This window comes from Rhinolophus ferrumequinum, chromosome 4 (assembly GCF_004115265.2).
Source record: "Rhinolophus ferrumequinum isolate MPI-CBG mRhiFer1 chromosome 4, mRhiFer1_v1.p, whole genome shotgun sequence".
NCBI classification, from domain to species: Eukaryota; Metazoa; Chordata; class Mammalia; order Chiroptera; family Rhinolophidae; genus Rhinolophus; species Rhinolophus ferrumequinum.
Window position 1 is genome coordinate 15,046,351 of NC_046287.1, and position 19,521 is coordinate 15,065,871.

At 36.1% G+C, this 19,521-nt stretch overlaps 1 protein-coding gene across 1 annotated transcript in view; it reads left to right on the forward strand.

Moving 5' to 3' along the window:
* The window catches only part of TDRD3 (tudor domain containing 3), a 134,739-nt gene that overhangs the window by 69,438 nt on the left and 45,780 nt on the right, over positions 1-19,521 (forward strand). Inside the window, 3 exon segments of the mRNA XM_033104517.1 lie at positions 3,201-3,341; positions 8,044-8,200; positions 8,728-8,853. Of these exon segments, the coding sequence (XP_032960408.1) occupies positions 3,201-3,341; positions 8,044-8,200; positions 8,728-8,853 (424 nt within the window).

The following is a 19,521-nucleotide window of genomic DNA, read 5'->3' on the forward strand; positions in this document are numbered from 1 at the left end:
TGGTGTGGTTTGAGCCAAGGCTTGAAAGAGATTAAGAGAATTAGCTCTGTGGTTATCTGAGAGGAGTCGTCTAGGGAGAAGGAAAAGCTGTTGCAAAAGCTCAAAAGCAGGAGTATACGTTCAAGGCATAGTAAGGTGACCAGTAGAAGCTGAGAGAGCCGTGGGACAAGTAGTAGAATATCAAGTCAAGAGTGGTAATGGGGTTCTGCCTATGTGGGGTCCTGGACGCCATCTGAAAGAGATTGGTCTGTATTCATAGACAAACGAGCCGTGGGAGGGTTTTCAGCACAGCAGTAACATCCGCTGACCTTCATTTTAGAAGTCTAATTCTGGCTGCTGTGTTCAGAACAGATTGTAGAGAAGGAAGATTGGAATCAGACAACTTAGGAAATTATTGAAATAATCCAGCGGGAGAAAAATGATGGCAGCTTGAATGAAGATGGCAGCTGTGTAGGTGGTGCAAAGTGGTCAGATTCTGTAATTTGTAAAGTTGTCAGGGTTTCTGAGAAATTGAATGTGAAGAGTGAGAGAAGAGATGTTGTGAATGACTCCAAGGGTTTTGCCCTGAGAAATCGGTCGGTTAGCGTTTGCCTTGAATTGGAGAAGACTGGGTTGGACCAAATTGGGAGAGGAGGAATATCTGGCATTTTGTTTTGAATGTGTTAATATTGAAGTGCCTATCAAACATCGTGTGGTAATGCTTAATAAGCAGTGAGACAGAGGAGTGTAGTTGAAGGGTGAGCTTTGGAATGGAGATATACATTTGAGAGTTGCAGGCATATAAATGTCATTTAAAATTATCAGGCCAAATGCGATCCCAAAAGGAATGAGTGCTGATAGGAAAGAGAAAAGGGTAAGGAATGAACCCTGTAGCATTTCAACCTTACAGGTTGGATGAAGGAGAACCAGCCAAGATTTGACCAGTAATATAGAATCAAAACAAGAATGCCAAAATTGTATCATGGAGGAAGGAATATTGAATTTATCAAAGATATTGAAAAAGTCCTATAAAATGTGGCCTGTGAATTAATGTAGAATTGGGGAAGTCATTCATTCCCTGCACATTGTTCTTAACATTCATATAGATGGTGGCAAGATAAAATACAGGGTGTCAAGGTAAAGTTTAAGTGTGCAAATATCAGTGGTTGGTTGATGTGAAAATCTATTCAAGTTCTTCAGTGATTATTTTAGTTCTTTTAGTGAGGAAGTAAGCAAAACCAACAGTGATAATGGGGGAGAAGATGTTGGCGGTTTGAGGAGTGAGGAAAACATGTAAAATAGTGGAATATGAGATTGGGAGGGTGAATGGATTAGAGAAATACAGGAAGATTGATAGGCAGCATGAAAGGCCTGCTTGAGTTTCATGGGATGTTCTCTCAGATGCCTAATTCACATAACCTGGACAAAATGGTGTGGCATAAAGGACGACGTCAGTTACCTTACGGGTAACGTTTAAATTGTGATGTTTCTGGATATTTATATTTTTAGTGAGTAACAACTATTTTAAAGCAGTGAAAAGCAATTCTGAAAGTCCTGTTGTTTATCCTATTCCTTAATCTGTAAAATGGAAAGAAAATAATAAGGAAATGCATCCAGAAGATGGGACAATTTCACTGGCACTAAAAGAAAAAGCACTTTTGGAGTTACGGAATTTATATTCCAGACATATATTTAATTTGGAACAGGTCAGTCTCCAGACTTTTCAGGTAACTGTGTTCTAACATATCAAGCAAAACAGTAATATGGTTATCTGTTATGAGTGTTTAACCGTGTGCCAGTTACTAAATTCATCACTCATGTTGATGATGTCATTTAGTCCTCACAACATCTCAGTCAGGTTTTATCATCCCTATTTTAAGCATGAAAATCTTGAGTGTCATGGAAGGAGGAAGTTAAGTGACTTGCCTGAGGGCAGGAGCTAGAAAGTAGCTGAACCAAGATTTAGTCCCAGCTTTGTCTAGCTCCAAAGCCAGTATTCTTAACTATACTACATTGTCTCCCAGTCTATTACACTTTATATCACATTAATATAAACTCACATTTTTCTTTACAATTATACAAGTGATGACTATCAAGACATTCCAAATCTGTTTTGTGGTGGAATTACATAAACCAAAAATTGAATGAACCCAGTAACACATCTTTGGTTTTTGAAAATGTTATTTTCATTTTTATTTAAATTAAATCTAAATTTTGTGGTGTATCAACCACCTAATAGAGATATTTATTATGTTCTCCATAAATGCTTCTCTAACATCATTTTTCTATTTTTCAGGTTCTATTTCTTTATATTTTCATCTCATTCCAAATAAATTTATATCTAGGATGTTTACTTACTATAATCATTTTAAAATACATTTTTAAATGTTCATTATTATTTCTAATAAAAATCAAATCTTGACTTCTTCCTCTTTTATTAGATCTGTTAGAACTATAAAGACATTATATAATCAGATGATTAATTTGATATTGTACAAGTAACAACTGTGGGATGCTTTTTAATATTGAGTTTGTATCTTTTTAAACCAAAGTTCTTTATGTTCTAGTCTTTTCACAGTAGTTTTGGTAAAACATAAATGAAATCAAGTCAAAATTTCAAATTTGATTGCATATATAATTATTCAAATAAATTAAGCAAAATAAAAAATACAGATTTCTAAATTTTTATACATAGTTGGTGAGACATAGCATATGTAATTAATTTAAATAATAAATTAGTAATGAGAATTTTAATCCAGTGTCAAAATTTATATTAGGTGTTTACTTTCTAAGATTATGGAATCGTATTACTGTTTAGTGCCATGCCAGAAGCAGCCTTGCCATATAGCTCTTATGATAGTAGTCAATTATTTTACCTTAGAATCATTTTTCATACTTAATCGCCATAGTGTTTGTATTATTTTATTTTTTTTCTAAATTGTTGTCTATTTAAGTTTACTCTGATGATGTGCCTTGGAGACTTAAAGATTATAATCATATAATTATTTTATTGCTTTTCCCGGACTTACGGAAAGAAGAGATTATGGCTAGTAGGTATTTGTTTAAAAAGAATTAGGTAACTTCTTTTTTTTCATGTAAAACATAAATAAGAAACTTTTACTACTTCTGTTTTGCTAGATATTTTTAGTTGTAGCTTAGTCTTCAGAATTATTTTTAAATGCTATTTACTTATATCTCTTTTTTCTTTCTCTTTTCTAAAGACCAAGACATTTGGAGGAGGTGGTGGTGGTGCTAGAAGTAATCTCAACATGAGTGCTGCTGGTAACCGAAATAGGGAAATTTTACAAAAAGAAAAGTCAGCCAAATCAGAAGGGAAACATGAAGGTGTCTATAGAGAACTGGTAAGGTTAAGAACCAACATGAAGTTAAAGTGTTCTTCCTTCAGTAGCCTTGATGATGTTTTATTCTTTCTCCCAATTACCACTAGTTTTGTTCAGTGTATTATGGATAGATGTTGCAACTCTAAGAAGGCTTTCATTAAGTATTACAATTCACTCATTGAAAATGTGGATTGAGACATAATTTCCTTAAAATTTCCATTTTACTTAAATTTCTGATGTCTGAATAGCATTCTTTAGAATAGATTGCTAAAAAGCCATCAAATTAAATAGAAGACACTCAATGTAAGTTATATTCTAAAATTTGATGCATCAAAAACACAGTTATCTGCCTTCCTCTACCCTTTCCCACATCTTTTCTAATATTTTGTTTAAAGAGATTTTGTTTAGCTTTGTTTTGCTCTTTGGGAAAAATATATTGAAGCAAGTATATGTATATTATAGACTCAACTGCAAGATATAACTGGGTTTTTAAGATAAATAAAAGGAGTCAGACATATTTCTGATACGCTACAATTTCTGCAGATATAATGGAACTGATAAGAATTCATTTTCCTCTGCCTTTAGAGGTTGAATGACTTTGGACGATGTTGTCTGCAGGGTGCAGAATACTGAGACTACCTTAAATAATGGGGTTTATTATCTCATATAACAAGAAATTCAGAGGTAGATGGTTACAAAGGTTGATAAATTCAGCAGTATAACAATGTTGGAGTTCTGGTGGGCACCTCCGTGATTTCTTGGCTTTCTTCTTAGTGTTCCAGCATTCTCCATGCATTAAATCTTCATGCAAAAAGTTCAAAGGCAAGAAGGAAAGGGGGTATTTCCCTGGGTGTGGGTCTGTTTTATCAGATAAGGAAATATTTTCTGAACTCCAGCAAATTCCATTTATGTCTCAGACTAGAAATAGGTCATATACTCACTCCCAAATCAATCACTGGCTAAAGAGAATGGGTTTCTAACTATAGGCTAGGCTTTCTTTTCCTTGAACATATGACCATCTCATTCTTTAAAAAAATAAAAAGAGTTTCAGGTTAGAGTGGATATAGTGAGCTGAAAAAGACATGGTCCCTAACTCAAGAAGCTTTTAAACTTGAGTAAATTGAGACTACTTCTCTGGAGATATCTTGCCATAGAACACCAGAGACCTGCAGTTTGGGGTTATTATGTCAGCCAAAAACATATGAAGGAAGTGATATCACAGAGATGGTGGAACAGAAAGCTCCAGGAATTGGCCCCTCTACCAAAACAACTATTGACAAACACTGTCCGAAGCAACTTTTTTATAACTCTGGAGCCTAGTCAACTTCTTGCAACATCCAGAGTATTGATTGATGCAGAAGAGGCTGGTCACTAGTTGATCACAGACATAATGGAACAAAGATTTCAGTGATCACATACCACAGGGGTACAATTTTTGCAAAGAAAGTTTGGAAAGTCACTAAACAAACTTACAACCGTAGTCATCATCAAGTAACAACAGCAGTCTCTGAGGAGGAGGGAGAATCTGATTTCCATAATTACCACCATTGCAGTATTCAAAATGCCCAGTTTTCAACAAAAAATTACAAAGCATACCAAAAAACAGGAATATATGAATCATTTATAGGAAAAAAAGAAATTGAAAGAAATCATTTCTGAAGAAGCCCAGGCATTGGACTAACCAAACAAAGGTTTTAACTGTCTTAAATATGCTTGAAGATCTGAAGTGAACCATTGACAAAGAACTAAAAGAAATTAGGAGAACAATATATGAGCAAATAGGGACTATCAATAAAGAGATAGAAATTATAAAGAAATTCAGTAGAATTTTGAGAACTGAAAAATACATTACCTGAAATTAGCAACAACAAAAGAATTATTGCTCTGGTTCAACATCAGAGTAGAACAGGCAGAAGAAAGAATCAGTGAACTTTAATATAGGACAATTGAATTGACCCAGTCTAAGATGCAGAAAGAGAAAAGAATGAAGAGAAATAGAACCTAAGGGACCATAAAATATATCAATATACACATTGTGGGAGTCTCAATAGGAGGAGAGAGAAAGAAACAGGAAAAATATTTGAATAAATAATGACCCCAAATTTGATGAAACTATGAATCTACAAATCCAAGAAACTCAACAAATTCCAATAGGATAAACTCAAAGGGAGACACACCAAGACACATTATAGTCAAATTGTTGAAAGCTAAAGACAGAAATCTTGAAAGCAATGAGAGAGAAGCAACTCATCAAGAACAATATTGTACACCTGAAATTAATACAACTAATATAAGATTGTATACCAATTATACTTAAATAAAAATATTTAAAAAATTGAAAAATAACAGGGAACCTCAATAAGATAAACAATCAATTTTTCATTAGAAACCATGGAGGCAAGAAAGCAGTGGGATGATATATTGAAAATAATGAAAGGGAAAACTGTTAGACATGAATCCTATATCCAGGAAAACTACCATTCAAAAATGAAGACCACCAAAATGATAATTTAAAATAAATGCCTAATCACTGAACTGTACACCTGAAATTAATATAAAATAATATTGACTGACAGCTATAATTAATGCACACACACACAGTGCCAAAAAAATGTGTACACATTTTAAGAAAGGAAAACTATATTAAAATTGTAATACTCAATATATACCAATAACAAAAGATGAATACAAGTCACGTTTGACTTCTGCAATTATAAGAGGTGCTCAAAGTGGTTACCATCAACATCCAGACTCTTCTGATTATGGAGAACTATTGCATGAGCAACGTTGACCAAAGTGTCCACTTGTATACATTTTTTTGACAGCCCCGGTATACGTATAGTCATGGGATGTAAAGTACAGCGTAGGGAATCTAGTCAGTGGTATTGGAATAGCTATGTACTGTGTCAGAGGGGTAATAGACTTGTTGGGGTTATCACTTTGTGAGGGGTGTAAATGTCTAATCATTATGTTTTATACACCTGAAATTAATAATAAAAAAAGAAAATACTGGTATAAGTTTGAGTGTACGTGAGTTATTCTAATAACTATGTTCCAAATTCTTTGCAACTTGGATGGTTTTCAATTTTCTTTCTTTTCAACAAAGGAAGGAAGACTTGATTGGAATGTCAGATGACAGGTCCTTGAAATAATTTTTGATAATAGATGGTATTATAGGTTGAATTATGTCCTTCCCCACAAGATACATTGAAGCCCTAATCACCAGTTCCTTAAAATGTGACTTCAGTTGGAAATAGGGTCTTTACAATGGTATCAAGTTAAAGAGAGGTCATTAGGGTGGGCCCTAATCCAAGATGACCCTAATTCGATCTCTTTATAAATAGGGAAAATTTAGACATGGAGACAGACACATACAGAGAATAAATGACCTGAAAATACATAGCAAGAGAATGGCCATGGGATTGGAGTAATACATCTACAAGCCGAGGAATGCCAAAAATTGCTACCTAACAACAGAAGTTAGAAGAGGCAAGGGAGTTCTCCCCTAGAGCTGTTAAAGAGAGCAAGGCCCTGCCAGCCCCTGAGAATTTGGTTAACTGCAAATCGGGTCAACAAGAAAGCCAACATAAGTTATAAGAAGATTGGGTATTGATTGCTCTTTAAGAGTTTTTAGTCAAGTTCTATGTACAGGACAGTTTCTTAATTAGACATAATTTGGGAGATTGTTAGGAGAGAAAGGTTGGAAGGGTTGATTTTTTTTTTTTTTTTACATTCAGATAAGATTTTTAATAAGAAGGATTAATTATAATTTTCATGTCCACTCCTTTGTACATTTACTTTAGCATATCTACAACAGGGATGTACATTTTCTCTAATGTGTCAACTCTGATCTATTGATAGTAGCTACTGTGTTTAGAAAGGATTCTGTTTTTGCAAGGTTCCAGTCATCTTCTGGAAAAAAAAGTACTGTGCTTTTATCGATGTCTACATGGATATCAGAGTGGCTTTCTGGAATACGCATGCCATGTATATGCTATCTTAAAGCCAACTCATCTTGGGTGTACAACAGTTAGTTATGCATTCCTCAGCTGGCTATGGTTCAATAAATTTCTTCATGGGATATGTTTATGTTACTTAAAAAGTTCTTGAATTCTACTCAGGTCTCTACTCATTTGTCAAGGAGATTTTGGCTTCTGGCATTTGTAAAGCAGATTTATTTTATTCGGGGTATATGTTGTCAAAGCATCATAGATAGTATTGCAGTATTGCTAATGAGCAGAACAGAATGCTGAAACAGTGGGGAGTCGAAAAAAACAAAGCTACTGAGATGGTACTGTTTTGTTAGCTTCATTTTATATTTTGCATTTTTGGAGAGGTATTATACGATATAAAGTACATTTCTTTTCTAGAAGGGAGACGTATTAACCATGAAAATTTTTAATTGGGTAGTTTGCACTGTCTCTATTATTTTCAAAAGCCTTATTCTGGCTTATCATAAAATTCCTTGTTTCTGTTTTGGGTTGTTTTGCATTTGTAATAGTACTTGTGAAGTCAGAGTATACTCAAGGCACAACCCTACATATCATGCGGATTCTTCCTTGACTGTTGGTTTGAAAAAAACAGCAAGCGAATGTTGTATTATTATGACATTTTCCCATAAGCATGAGGTACAATTGTTAGCTGAAAAGCAGTATATACTTAAAAACATATCCTTTGCTTTTTTTATTGGCTATCACATAGCTTTTCTCTTCTTTCCTTACAGGTTGATGAGAAGGCTCTGAAGCACATAACAGAAATGGGCTTTAGTAAGGAAGCTTCAAGGCAAGCTCTTATGGATAATGGCAACAACTTAGAAGCAGCACTAAATGTACTTCTTAACAGCAGTAAACAGAAACCTGTTCCTGGTCCACCTCTGAGAGGTATAACTTGTTAAGCAGTGTGCCAGATGGTATTGTTTTCCTTTCAGACGCATATATGCTGTTGACAGAGGCTAGGTTTTGTTGCTGTGAGGCTATAACTTCATTTATTTACCATGTGGTAAGTGGAAGAAGCACCAGTTTGGGAACTAATCTTGGCATAGTCAAATGCACTATGTGATTTTTTCAAGTCCTAATCCTATATTCTTTTTAAAAATTAGCGGTTAAAGACAATTTTTATGAAAATGATTTTTTTCCTTAAAAGATAATTTACATGAACAAATTAAAAATTTTAGATAGATCATTTAGAGGATTAAAAGTACTAGTTAATACAATCATTTGAAAACTTTTATTATTGAAACTAATAAAAAAATAAATACAAACATCTTATATCAAAGATATAGAATATGCAGAAAAATATATAAAAGTAATATATACAAAGTCTTAAGATGTCTGCTGATTATATTTTAGTGTATTTTCTCCTTTTGTTTTTGCATGTACAATATGTGTGTCTTGCTTTACTTCTTAAGGTAAAGGAAAAGGCAGGGGGCGAATAAGAGCAGAAGATGAAGAGGAACTGGGAAATGCAAGGCCATCAGCACCGAGCACATTATTTGATTTCTTGGAGTCTAAAATGGGGACTTTGAGTGTGGAAGGTAGGCTAACTTAAAGTAGATTTTTAAAAAAAGACCAAAGTTTATTTGTAATTGTACAAAGAGGTTTAGAGCGAGTAACAGTATCAATTTAGTTGCAAATTTTCCTATTTGATAAAAGCACAGAAGAAAATTTTAATTGTTACATTTCAAAAATACAGAATAGCAGCTTTAGCTTATATCTAGCTGTGTAAGTAATAATGCCAAACTTGTCCCCCCAACTTTACTAGATAACAGATTCAGCGATGAAAACATATTGTTATGTTGGGGAAGTTGTAATTATATAATCTTATATAATGTCTTTTGATGTGAAATTGGTCTGGCTCTTCTTTTTCCATATATTATATATTGTATCAAAATGTTCACACACTGACTAAATAAGCTCCCACAATGTGATGATGTATTTCTTACTATGATATATTCTAGTGATTAACATAAATATTGAAAAGAGAGGTAAGTGTATTAATTGCATATCTTTTTTCTGAGCATGGAATATGGTAAATATTTTCTAAAATAGTATTCAAAATATGATACCAAAAATTAAGGGAAATATACTTTTAAATTTAGTTTTCACTTTCAGATGTATTTTGAGTCAGACTAAAAGCTCTGAGATAAAATGCTTTATAACAAATTTGAAATGTCCCAATTTCAAGAAAACAGAAGCATATTTGCTAGATAGAAAAGGCAATATATTATTATTTTGAGAAAACAAATGTTTGATATGGACAAACAAGATTTATAAGCAGACACGTGTAAGAGCAGTATTTTCCTGTTGATAAATAAAGCATAATATATGCAGGTTTTCTATTGTTGAACAAATTACAACAAAATCAGTGGATTAAAACAATGCAGATTTATTTTCTCATCATTTCTATGGGTCAGGAGTGCAGGTACAGCTTAGTTGGGGCCTGCGCTCAGGGTCTGACGTACAGAAAGTAAGATTTCAGTTGGACTATGATCTTGCCTGAGGCTGAGGTCCTCTCACAGGTTCACTGGTTGTTAGCAAAACTCGGTTCCTTGAGGATGTAGGACTCAAGTTCGCCTTTTCTTGCTTGATATTTCTGGGGGAGAGCTTTCCACTGCTAACGGCCCTCGGGTCCTTGCCATTTGTCCCCCTCTATAGGCTATTCACAAGTTTGTTTGCTTCTGCAAAGCTAGCAGGAGAATCTCAGCTGCTTCTTTAAATCTCTCTAACTTTTTGATATTTTTGTCCCAACCTCCCTTTGCACTATCCCAGAGATTCTTCGAGTTGCTTTTATCCTTCTGATTCCCTACATTTGCTTTGACTCCTGTAGTCTCCTAAATCATAACGAGGTTGAGACTGAGAAAAGTAGGTCTCCTGTGACCTGTGGGCCTATATTAGCTTCAGTTCTCACAGAATGCAACCTGTAACAATAAAAGGAAGTAATATTAGTATTCCACTTGAAAAAAGGTATCAGTTAATTAAGATACATGACAAGAATAATACCCTCAAAACTGAACATCAGTGTTAAAGAGATTCACTTCTGAGGGGATAGAATTTATGAACACATCAGTTAATAGTGGATATCGTTTTAGTAGAATGTGTATTTATGTTGCTATTATTAATATGACACAGAGTCAGCTGGAATGTGAGAAAAATATGGACATTGTAATAGTATTCTAGAACCTTGATTTTCACAGGGAATATAGCCTGTCACCTTCATAAATTCCCAAATTCAAGAAATTAAAGATATTTCTAATATTTGTAAAGGCTTTTAAATTTTATACACATTCACATGTTCCTGTGATTATCGTAACCCCCAAAACCTCCTCCCCGCTCCCCCAACTTACATTGTAGTTTTCTATTCTACTTGATGACCTTTATTCTCAGAGTAGTAAACTTTTATTCTTTCTTAAAAGTACTGTGTAGGAAGGCCGGCTCACCAAGATGGGAGGTGGGCAGAAGGCTTCTTAGAAGAGGTGGCATTAGAGAAGTATGAGGAAGAGTGTTGGGGGAAGGGTGTCCAGGCTTAAAGGGATCAGAGTCCCAGATCCACATGCCAGTGAGGGTGTGGGAGAGGTGGAAATAGAAGGGGTAGGCTGGAGCCAGATCAAGAAGATTTTGTCCTAACGAGTTTTTGTTTTATCCAGATGGTAGAGCAAAGCCATGAAAAGGTTTTTGGCATGAGAGCAGTGAGGTTGGTTTGGTGCTTTCAGAAAATTTCTCAGTTGGCAAGGTGGAAAATGGGATTGAGAGTAAAGTGAGACTACAGTTGTATGTGTCATGCGTAATTACTCGTGCTATAAATAGTAGAACAAAGGGTGCTATCATTTCTTTATTCTGATTTTTAAAAGCTTTCATCGGAGGTAGTTGATCATCACCTGTACTTTTCTTAGAGATTTTCTGTTACTTTTTAAAATTGTATCTTTAAATTGGAGTCAAACATAATGCTAGTTGACATTTTTATCAATTTTCTAAAAAAGAAAAGGAGTTGGATTACATTGTTTAATGAGCGTAATCACTAATTCAAGTGTTCCATGTGGTACGTAATGACTTGATGTCAACTTGGGAACATTCGATTGATCTTTGTGTGATAGCGTTGTGTTCCAAAAGGCACTTACTTATATGTAGATCTTTTTGAATTGATATTATAATTGGTGGCTAGATTATCAGGCCAACTCTGAAAGGTCAGTTTTTATGTCATCATGTCCCTGAAGTTTCTCAGTGTGTCATTTTAGTAATAGGTAACTACCATTGAAAACAATGTCCACGGGGAACATGAATGTTACGTTTCCACATGGGACAGGAGTAGGTGTGCTTCTTTGCAGTATGATGGAAGAAGCCTGGGTTCGTTAGAGGCAGAGAAAGGGATGGCTTGAGACAGGAACTTTACTGTTTAACTTTCTACATCAGAATAAAACGAGGGTAACCTTAATTTGTTCTGAATGCAGATTAAAGACCTTGTGAGACAGGTGAGAGAGTAACTCTCTTAAAATCATACTCATTTTGTAAATTAAGTGTGTTATCCGTGTTATTTATGCTTCTTTATATTTTGTGTCAAATTTTTAGAAAGTAAAATTGAAAATATGACCCAGTTATATAAACAGTAAACACTTAGGAAAATCTGAACAGATTTCAAATAGAGATATTTTTATGAAAAGGATAAGATTTAAATCAAACAAATATAGGAACAAAGAACTCATCCAACATTCACAAATGCTGGACATGGTCCTAGATACCAAGCTTCCTTCCCCTTTCCAAGACCCAGTCTCATCTCCCACTTTCTTTCGTTTGTTTCTGGGTTCACAGAATTCTGTAATCCCTCAAGAAGCATGATTATCTGACTCTCAATGTTTTGGGCTTGTTGGTAATTGAGAAGAGCACTTCTGAGCTAATTGCATCTGTGTCCTTTCTACTTTCAAACTTGCAAGCTTATCTCTTTCTTGTATGACTTCTTGAAGGCAGTAAGAAGTAACCCACACTTTCCATCGTCCTGACATTGTCATTCCAAGTTCTCTGAGGCATGGGCCTCATTAGTTAGTGGTCTCAGTTACAGACAATAGGGTTAGCTGCACAATGAGGAGTGCCAGCTTTCTGTGAGGGGATGAGGAGACCCACTATGCTACACCCTTGCTTTTCTAAACAAGTTTTGCATTTTAGGTTCTGTCACTTGTGTCACCCTGGCACCAATTCCAAAATGAGTTTGCTTTAAGTTGTAGGCCACAAAAATCCAACTAAGCGGAAAAGGAATTTTTTGGCTCACGTAGCTGGAAAGTCTTTCTTTGTCTCTGAATTCTGCTTTTTCTGTGTGTTGACAGACTGTCTTCATGTAGTAGGAAAGATTTCCCAGGTAGCTCCAGGCATAGCATCAGGCCAACATATAAGGTGGCATAATGACATATAAAGATATGCAGGTAAAAAGACATGTCTCAATTTTGCAAGCACATTTGCAAATTGTGCTTGCCTTTCTGGGAAATTGTGGGAAATTCACTGGGAAATTGTGAATACTTTTCCTCACATGACTGATTCCCCAAGTTCCTCTGAGTCCCACTGGGGACATTGGCTTTGGTGTGTGTGGAGTAGCTGAATTAGGAGCTCAAAAAGACTGGGAGAAGAGAATTACAGCTATTAGTGTCAAATCTCCATTCATAACACAGGATAAAATGTATTGAAAACAATTTCTCAGGAGCAAGCAAGTGGTCCTTATATCTAGGAAAGAGATAGAAAAAGACTTTCCATCTCCTTCTGTCTGTTTGCCTCCTTCTTAGTCAGGAAGCGCAGGACATCGTAATCGATTCCATCAGGATTGTATGTAAAGAGAAAGGCATAGTCCCCACTAGTTCCCAGGGTTCGAATACCAAAAAAAGGGGAGAACTGGACAAGGCACTGAAGCAGAGAAATACAACTGATTCTGCCACTAACTTTACTCACAGTTCTTGTATTTACTAGTTGTATGTCCTGGGGCAAGTTATACAATCTCTGACATTTTAATTTCTTCTTGGGAAATGGGGAAATAGTAATAGCACCTACGTAAATTATAAGGTTGTTGAGAAGATGAAATTAGATAATGCGTATAAAGTGCTAAGCACAGTGATTGACACCTCGGCTTCCATATAACAGTAGTTCTTGCCACTGCCACCTTCACCACCACTGTCACCACCACCATTCTCATAACCGTCATCAGCAGCAGCAGCGGCGGCAGCGGCAACGGCAACAGCAACGGCATCCCCCACTGGCCGTCTCCATCCCCACGACCCCACTCCCCCACTCCAGGTCCCCAGCCCTCCACTGCCTCTGCAGAGCCGTATTGTCGCGTCCTCCGTATTGCAGTCAGTGATCTCTCACAATGCAACCTTGATCCCATTACATCCTCACTTAAAATAATCCATTGCCTCTTCTCATTGGCTTAATAAAATTCAGACTAGACTGTATATACTGTTTTATGGGATCCATTACTCTATTTCCTGTGGATTTTGGAAGGGTAGCAGTTGGCTAACAGTACTGCATAATTTCAAATTTTGCATAATATGCAGGTGTAAATGATATATTTGGATGTTGGCAGATAAAATAGTAATGGTTGATGGGTAATTCACATGACGTTGCAGGCTTTTGATAGTTATTTAAAGGTGTCTTTTTTGTTTTTGTTTTATTTTCTTTTAATCAACTCTCAAGTCAGTTTAAATAGTTTGGCTTGTGGATTTGCAGGGACTGCAGGAAGGAAATGTGATGTAATGGTAATAGCTTAATTGGAAAGGCAGGAAACAGGTCAGTGAGAGAGAGCATGTGTGTGGGGACAGAGCCCCAAAAAGCAGTTTCCAGGCTCTCGGCCTCACATAGAAAGGTGCTGGCTCAGGTAGTAAATGGCCGTCGACTGTGATCAAATGGCCATCAGCTGTATGTAACCAGTGAGCAATTGGCCACTAATATAACTGCCGTGGCTAGGCTAGCAAAAAAAAGGGGGAGCTAGCAAGAAGATGGTGGCTGAGTCTGCAAGCGGCACAGTGAGGGTTGAGAATTGTGTTGCTCCTGGTTCCTGTGTCTCCAACCCAGCCGCCTGTGTCTCTCAACCCAGTGAGAGTATAGTGGTGTGACTCCCCTACCTATGGCTCCGTGGGTGTTCCTTTTTGGCCTCACCGTGTCCTGCGTTCTTGTGTGGGGAGCGGGACCAGAGACCCCGCCGGACGCCCCGCACGACACTTGGCGTAGTCGGCAGGATCCCCTGCACGACAATGTATGTGTTAGGCGAGATGTTCTTGTGAAGGGTTTCCTCAAGAAAGGATCATCCATGTACTGTCTATTGTGGGTACTTACATCCAATTGCACCCCATTGCCCTGTGCAGCTGACTGATTGACGTCCATGGTGGAGTGCCTGCTTGTAGGCCAGGGATTGATGGTTGTCGAGTGCATAGCCATAAGCTGTAGCACAACAGACGTATCTACACACCACTTGTCGCTTTCTCTCTGTTCCTACCCACCCCTGTGGCCTTCCCCATCCTTGAAGTAATTATTTTCTTATAGGATTGATTTCCTTCCTATTATTCCATTATTCGTAAAGTGCAAATTTTCCTCAAATTTCTAGGTAGTGCTTTGAGCTTGACTTGAATTAATTGTTCCCAGTTCTGTGTTGTGGATTTGTTACCTCAACAGTGAACAGTCTATGCCAGTGCTGCCTAGTGTCTGGTCACGGACATGACAGATAAGTACTCAAATTGAGGGAGTCGCAATACTCCCTCTTAGCCATTTGACGGGCCTCAACATTTGTTACTGCTGTGTTTTATGAAGGAACAGTCAACAGCTGATGGGAAATTAAAATCAGAACGCACAAGTACAACAGACATCCTGGTCCCTTGCTAGTTAGTTTGAAATTCTCTGCTCTGTGTTGTTAGGACATTGGCGTCCCTAGATTTACATCCTTCTGCCAACACCGCACCTGACACTTTACTTTAGCCAGGGCAGCAAAAGCAGGTAGTTTAAAGGTGTTAGACAAAACACCAGGTGGGAAATGAAAATACACCACGTGCTGCACATGTAATGTCCTAATTATGAATGTAAATTTAACAGTGATTTGAATTTGCTAATTAGTGACATATAGAAAATCATGTGGATTTAGGGGTAACTTGAGTGAAAAATTTTAAAGGTAATATATAAAAAGTCAGTTAAAATTAGGTTATATATTTGAAATATACTTTAAAAGCATGTCTTAGAACAAAGGGCATTTTAAAGATAGAAACTGATAACACAGTTAATTAAGTTTTGATCAAGTACTGTAGAAGTGTATTTTTTCCTGTTGCGTAGGTGTTACCTGACAGATTTGGAAAAAATTAAAAATACAGGTGACGAAAGAAAAGGAAACAGCCTATAATCACATCAACATATTCTGTTTTTATTTCGATTTATGAGATCGTATTTACATAACTTGTTTTTTGTCCTAGCAATGTAATATTGTTAGAACAACATTATAACAATATAATATATTATAACAATAATATAATATATTATAACAATGTAATATAACAATATAATACAATATAATATATAATTACATTTCCATGTAACTATATATTTTCCTCATCATAATTTTTAATGGCTGAATAGTAATCGATTATCATTCCATTTATGTTGTGATTTGAAAGTTGTTTCCAAATTTTGCTATAACAACAAACTTCAAAATAGTTTTTTAGTTAAAATATTTACATATTGATGATTATTTTTTCAGATAAATGTATGGAAGTTAAATTACTTGACATACATATTTTTAAGATTGGTTAACCATGCTATCAGTTATAATGTATTCTTAATTTTCCTTACTTATTATGTATATATATATAGCTTTTCTCAGAATCCTAGAACACATGAGCCTTTTTTTCATTTTTTGCCAATCTTCTATTTCCCTGCTCCTCAATTACTGATCCATTCATTTAAAAATTTATTGACCATAAAATAAAATAATAGATGCCATTTATTGAGCATCTGCTATATGCCAGGAACTGTGCTAGGTGCTTTGAATGCTATTAATTCATTTAATCAGCTGCAAATAGAAAACATATGTTGTTATTTACATTTGACAGATAAGTAAATAGGTTTGATGTGATAAAACATCTTACCAATAAGAAGTAAAGAACTGAGATTTGGGTCCTTAACTGATTGATTCCCAACTCAGAAGTCTTTCCACCATGATGCATTTCTAAGCACCTGTTAGGGTTTTTTTTCTGTGTGTGGGGGAGTGGAGGGAAGAGCAATAAACAGTTTAATTTTAAGATATGCTAAGTTTTAGAAATCATGAGAGGTATCAAGCAGGTATTTGAAGAACAAGTAGAAATGTGGGCGTCAGCCAAAGACCCGGAGATGGCAACTGCCAAAGAAGTAGGAACAGTATGAGAGAAAGCTGAGGGATAAGGATGGAAAGTGTACATTTGGTTTATATAACACTAACAGTATGCTGGTGAATGTTGAACAACTCGTTCTGGGAGAAGGGGGCGGGCAGGGAAGGGATACCCTGATTTTTAGCTTTTGCTGATGTCTGTGGTATCACTGTTCCCACTATGGCTGATTTCCAGCTGTCAACAGTTTAACATCCAGCTTGCAGATTTTCTGAAAATGTAATAGGTCTCGTACGAAGTTCCAGCTGACTCCAGCACACCACTGATAGGAGACCTTGACAAAAACAGTGTCAGTGAAGCGGGGTGGGGGGTGGGGTTAGAAGACAAGCTGAAGGATATCCAGTAGCTAAATGTTACATGGACTTTAAAATGATTTTGAAGAGAGTGGTAAGAAAGAACATATTTAATATAGCATGAAAAAGTTATGCTATAGGCTTGGGCTGACGGGTGACTTCTCTTCCTGCCTATCACATCACATTCTTTAAGTGTTGCGTTTTATTTTTATAATATAGAAAGGGCATCATTTCATAACCACATGTATTTATGTGTACCTGACAGGAATGAGACATAGTCACTGCTTTTAAGCTTTGTAATCTAAGTCAGAATTCCTACAGAATAAATTTATAGAGGACATAATTTTTTATAAAGGGAACGAAGTATATAAATTTTGAGTTGAAAGGCAAAATTTTATAGCCAAAGCGTTTTGTGACCATTAAAGAATATATATAATATATAACGGTATTGTACACAAAAAGCCCTGATTTGTAGTTGACAAAATTAATCGAGAATTTTGAGTTGAAAGAAATTATGGATAAACTGGCTTTATACAGACATAGGAATATTAAAAAGTGTTATGCTTCTGCTATAATGGGAATTCATGTGTTAATCAGTTAATACCATCTTTTTGTAACAAATATTTTTAATGATTTGTTTTTGTTTTGCTTTACTTGTTGAATGATTACTCAGCAGTAATTTTAGCTGTACTACTTGAATCAGCTTATATTATACATTAGTAGATGACCTCTTGTACCATGGTACGTTTAAAAAATAGTATGTTAGCCCAGAAATAGACATTCCTTTGGCTTTTCTTTTTTAAAATTCTCTTTATTTTCATTTTTCTACCCCAAGTAGAGTGGCTTCACATTTCAGTTCATGTTTTGGCTTCAAATTGTTAAGAGTTCTCAGTTTTGTTTTGCTGTAGGTTTGTGTGAAATGTGCAGGAATATGTGTTGCAAAGATAATGTTGAGTCTAAAATGATCATACTCACGATCCTGAAAAATACTAATCAGCTTGGAAGAAAAGATCACACAAGTTAAGTTTAATTTTTTGCACTCAACGAATGCTTCCTGTTTGACACTTTCAGTCGTCCTGGCACGTCATCCTTTCAGTTTTTACACCTTTGATAGTAAGTTACAGTTTTGTATGTTTAGTTGATTTTTTTCCAGTATATTTTCTTCAATGAATATTAATATTTGAGTTAAGCCAAAAACAACATGAAGTTATTGTTTCTAAATGGTTTTTGACCCACAAGTTTAGTGCCTTATATAAATGCCCACTTTATCAATGAGGGCGCTTTACCTGACGTACTTACCTAAGGCCAAGGTACTATTGAACTGAAGGCATTAGCGGTAGTGGGTAGTGTGGGAGCCAGGGGAAGACTGCAGTGCTACATTTGGTTAAACAGTTGTTGTGTTATTTCATGTGTAGGATATACTGGGAAGATGAAAATAATCCAATCTGACGGGTGTTTTCTCGGAAACAGAAGTGCGACTGGCAGTGTTTATACATGATTGTTGGTTGGAAGGAAAGAAAGGCGTGGTCCTTTATAGTTTAGGATTTCAGAGGATTAGGAGTTAGAGTCTATGACTCATTTAAGATGTAGCGATTAAAAGGAACATGACAGGCTCCACAAAGTAATGTCGCCGTACCCTGTATCCTCATTTCCTGTTTGAATTCTCCTTAATTGAAGGAAGAAAGCATCGTACCCATAGAGACGTGACACAGCTAATATTTTTCCTCTTGAAGTTAGGAAAACACAGAGAATAAGGATTATAGGAGATTTTGCTACCAAGATAATACGAGTAGACAGTTATTACAAATGAGCTTTATTTTCTTTTAATTGTTTGTGTCTTCACAACAGCAGTGCAGGTTCATTCTGGGAAATTGTGAATGGTTATTTATTCAGTCCACAGTATTAACCTGGAGCTTTCCATGTGCCAGGAACCGTGTTAGCAACAAAACACGGTTCAGAGATCCTACAGTCTAGCAAGGGAAAGCGATTCAGGCAGTTCTGTGTGTGCTACTGTTGTGTACATTGTATGTTATCATGGCACCGAGGAAGCGTGCCTGACTCAGTATCTATGGGGATGGGGAAGAAGGACCTCCCAGAAAAAGTGAAATCTAAGCTGAGGCCTGAAGGGAAGCTAACGGGAAGACACCTGGGTCGTATTCCGGCACTGTGCAGGCTTGGATGCACATGGGATTGCGATACACTGAAGATGCTCAGAACAACACTTACCTTTCCACCAAGAAGAAAAGCTTGGTTTTAGAGTGACTGTTGGTACTTATGGGAAAAAAGGTGAAAGCGTGGCTAGAAAAGCCCTCTGAAGAGAAGTTTACAGAACTTGAGTTTAATGTTTGTAGAGGTGAAAGAAACGTTGAAATGAATCCAGTGCAATATTTTAGGTATGAAATTGGTGGTGTAACCATATTCCTGTAATTTATTTATAAAGAAGGAAAAGGAAGAAAATCAGCTATGTTAAACAGATGCATTCTCTTTAATGGATCGATTTGTACAAGTAATACAGTTTTTACCCCTGGCAGATTTT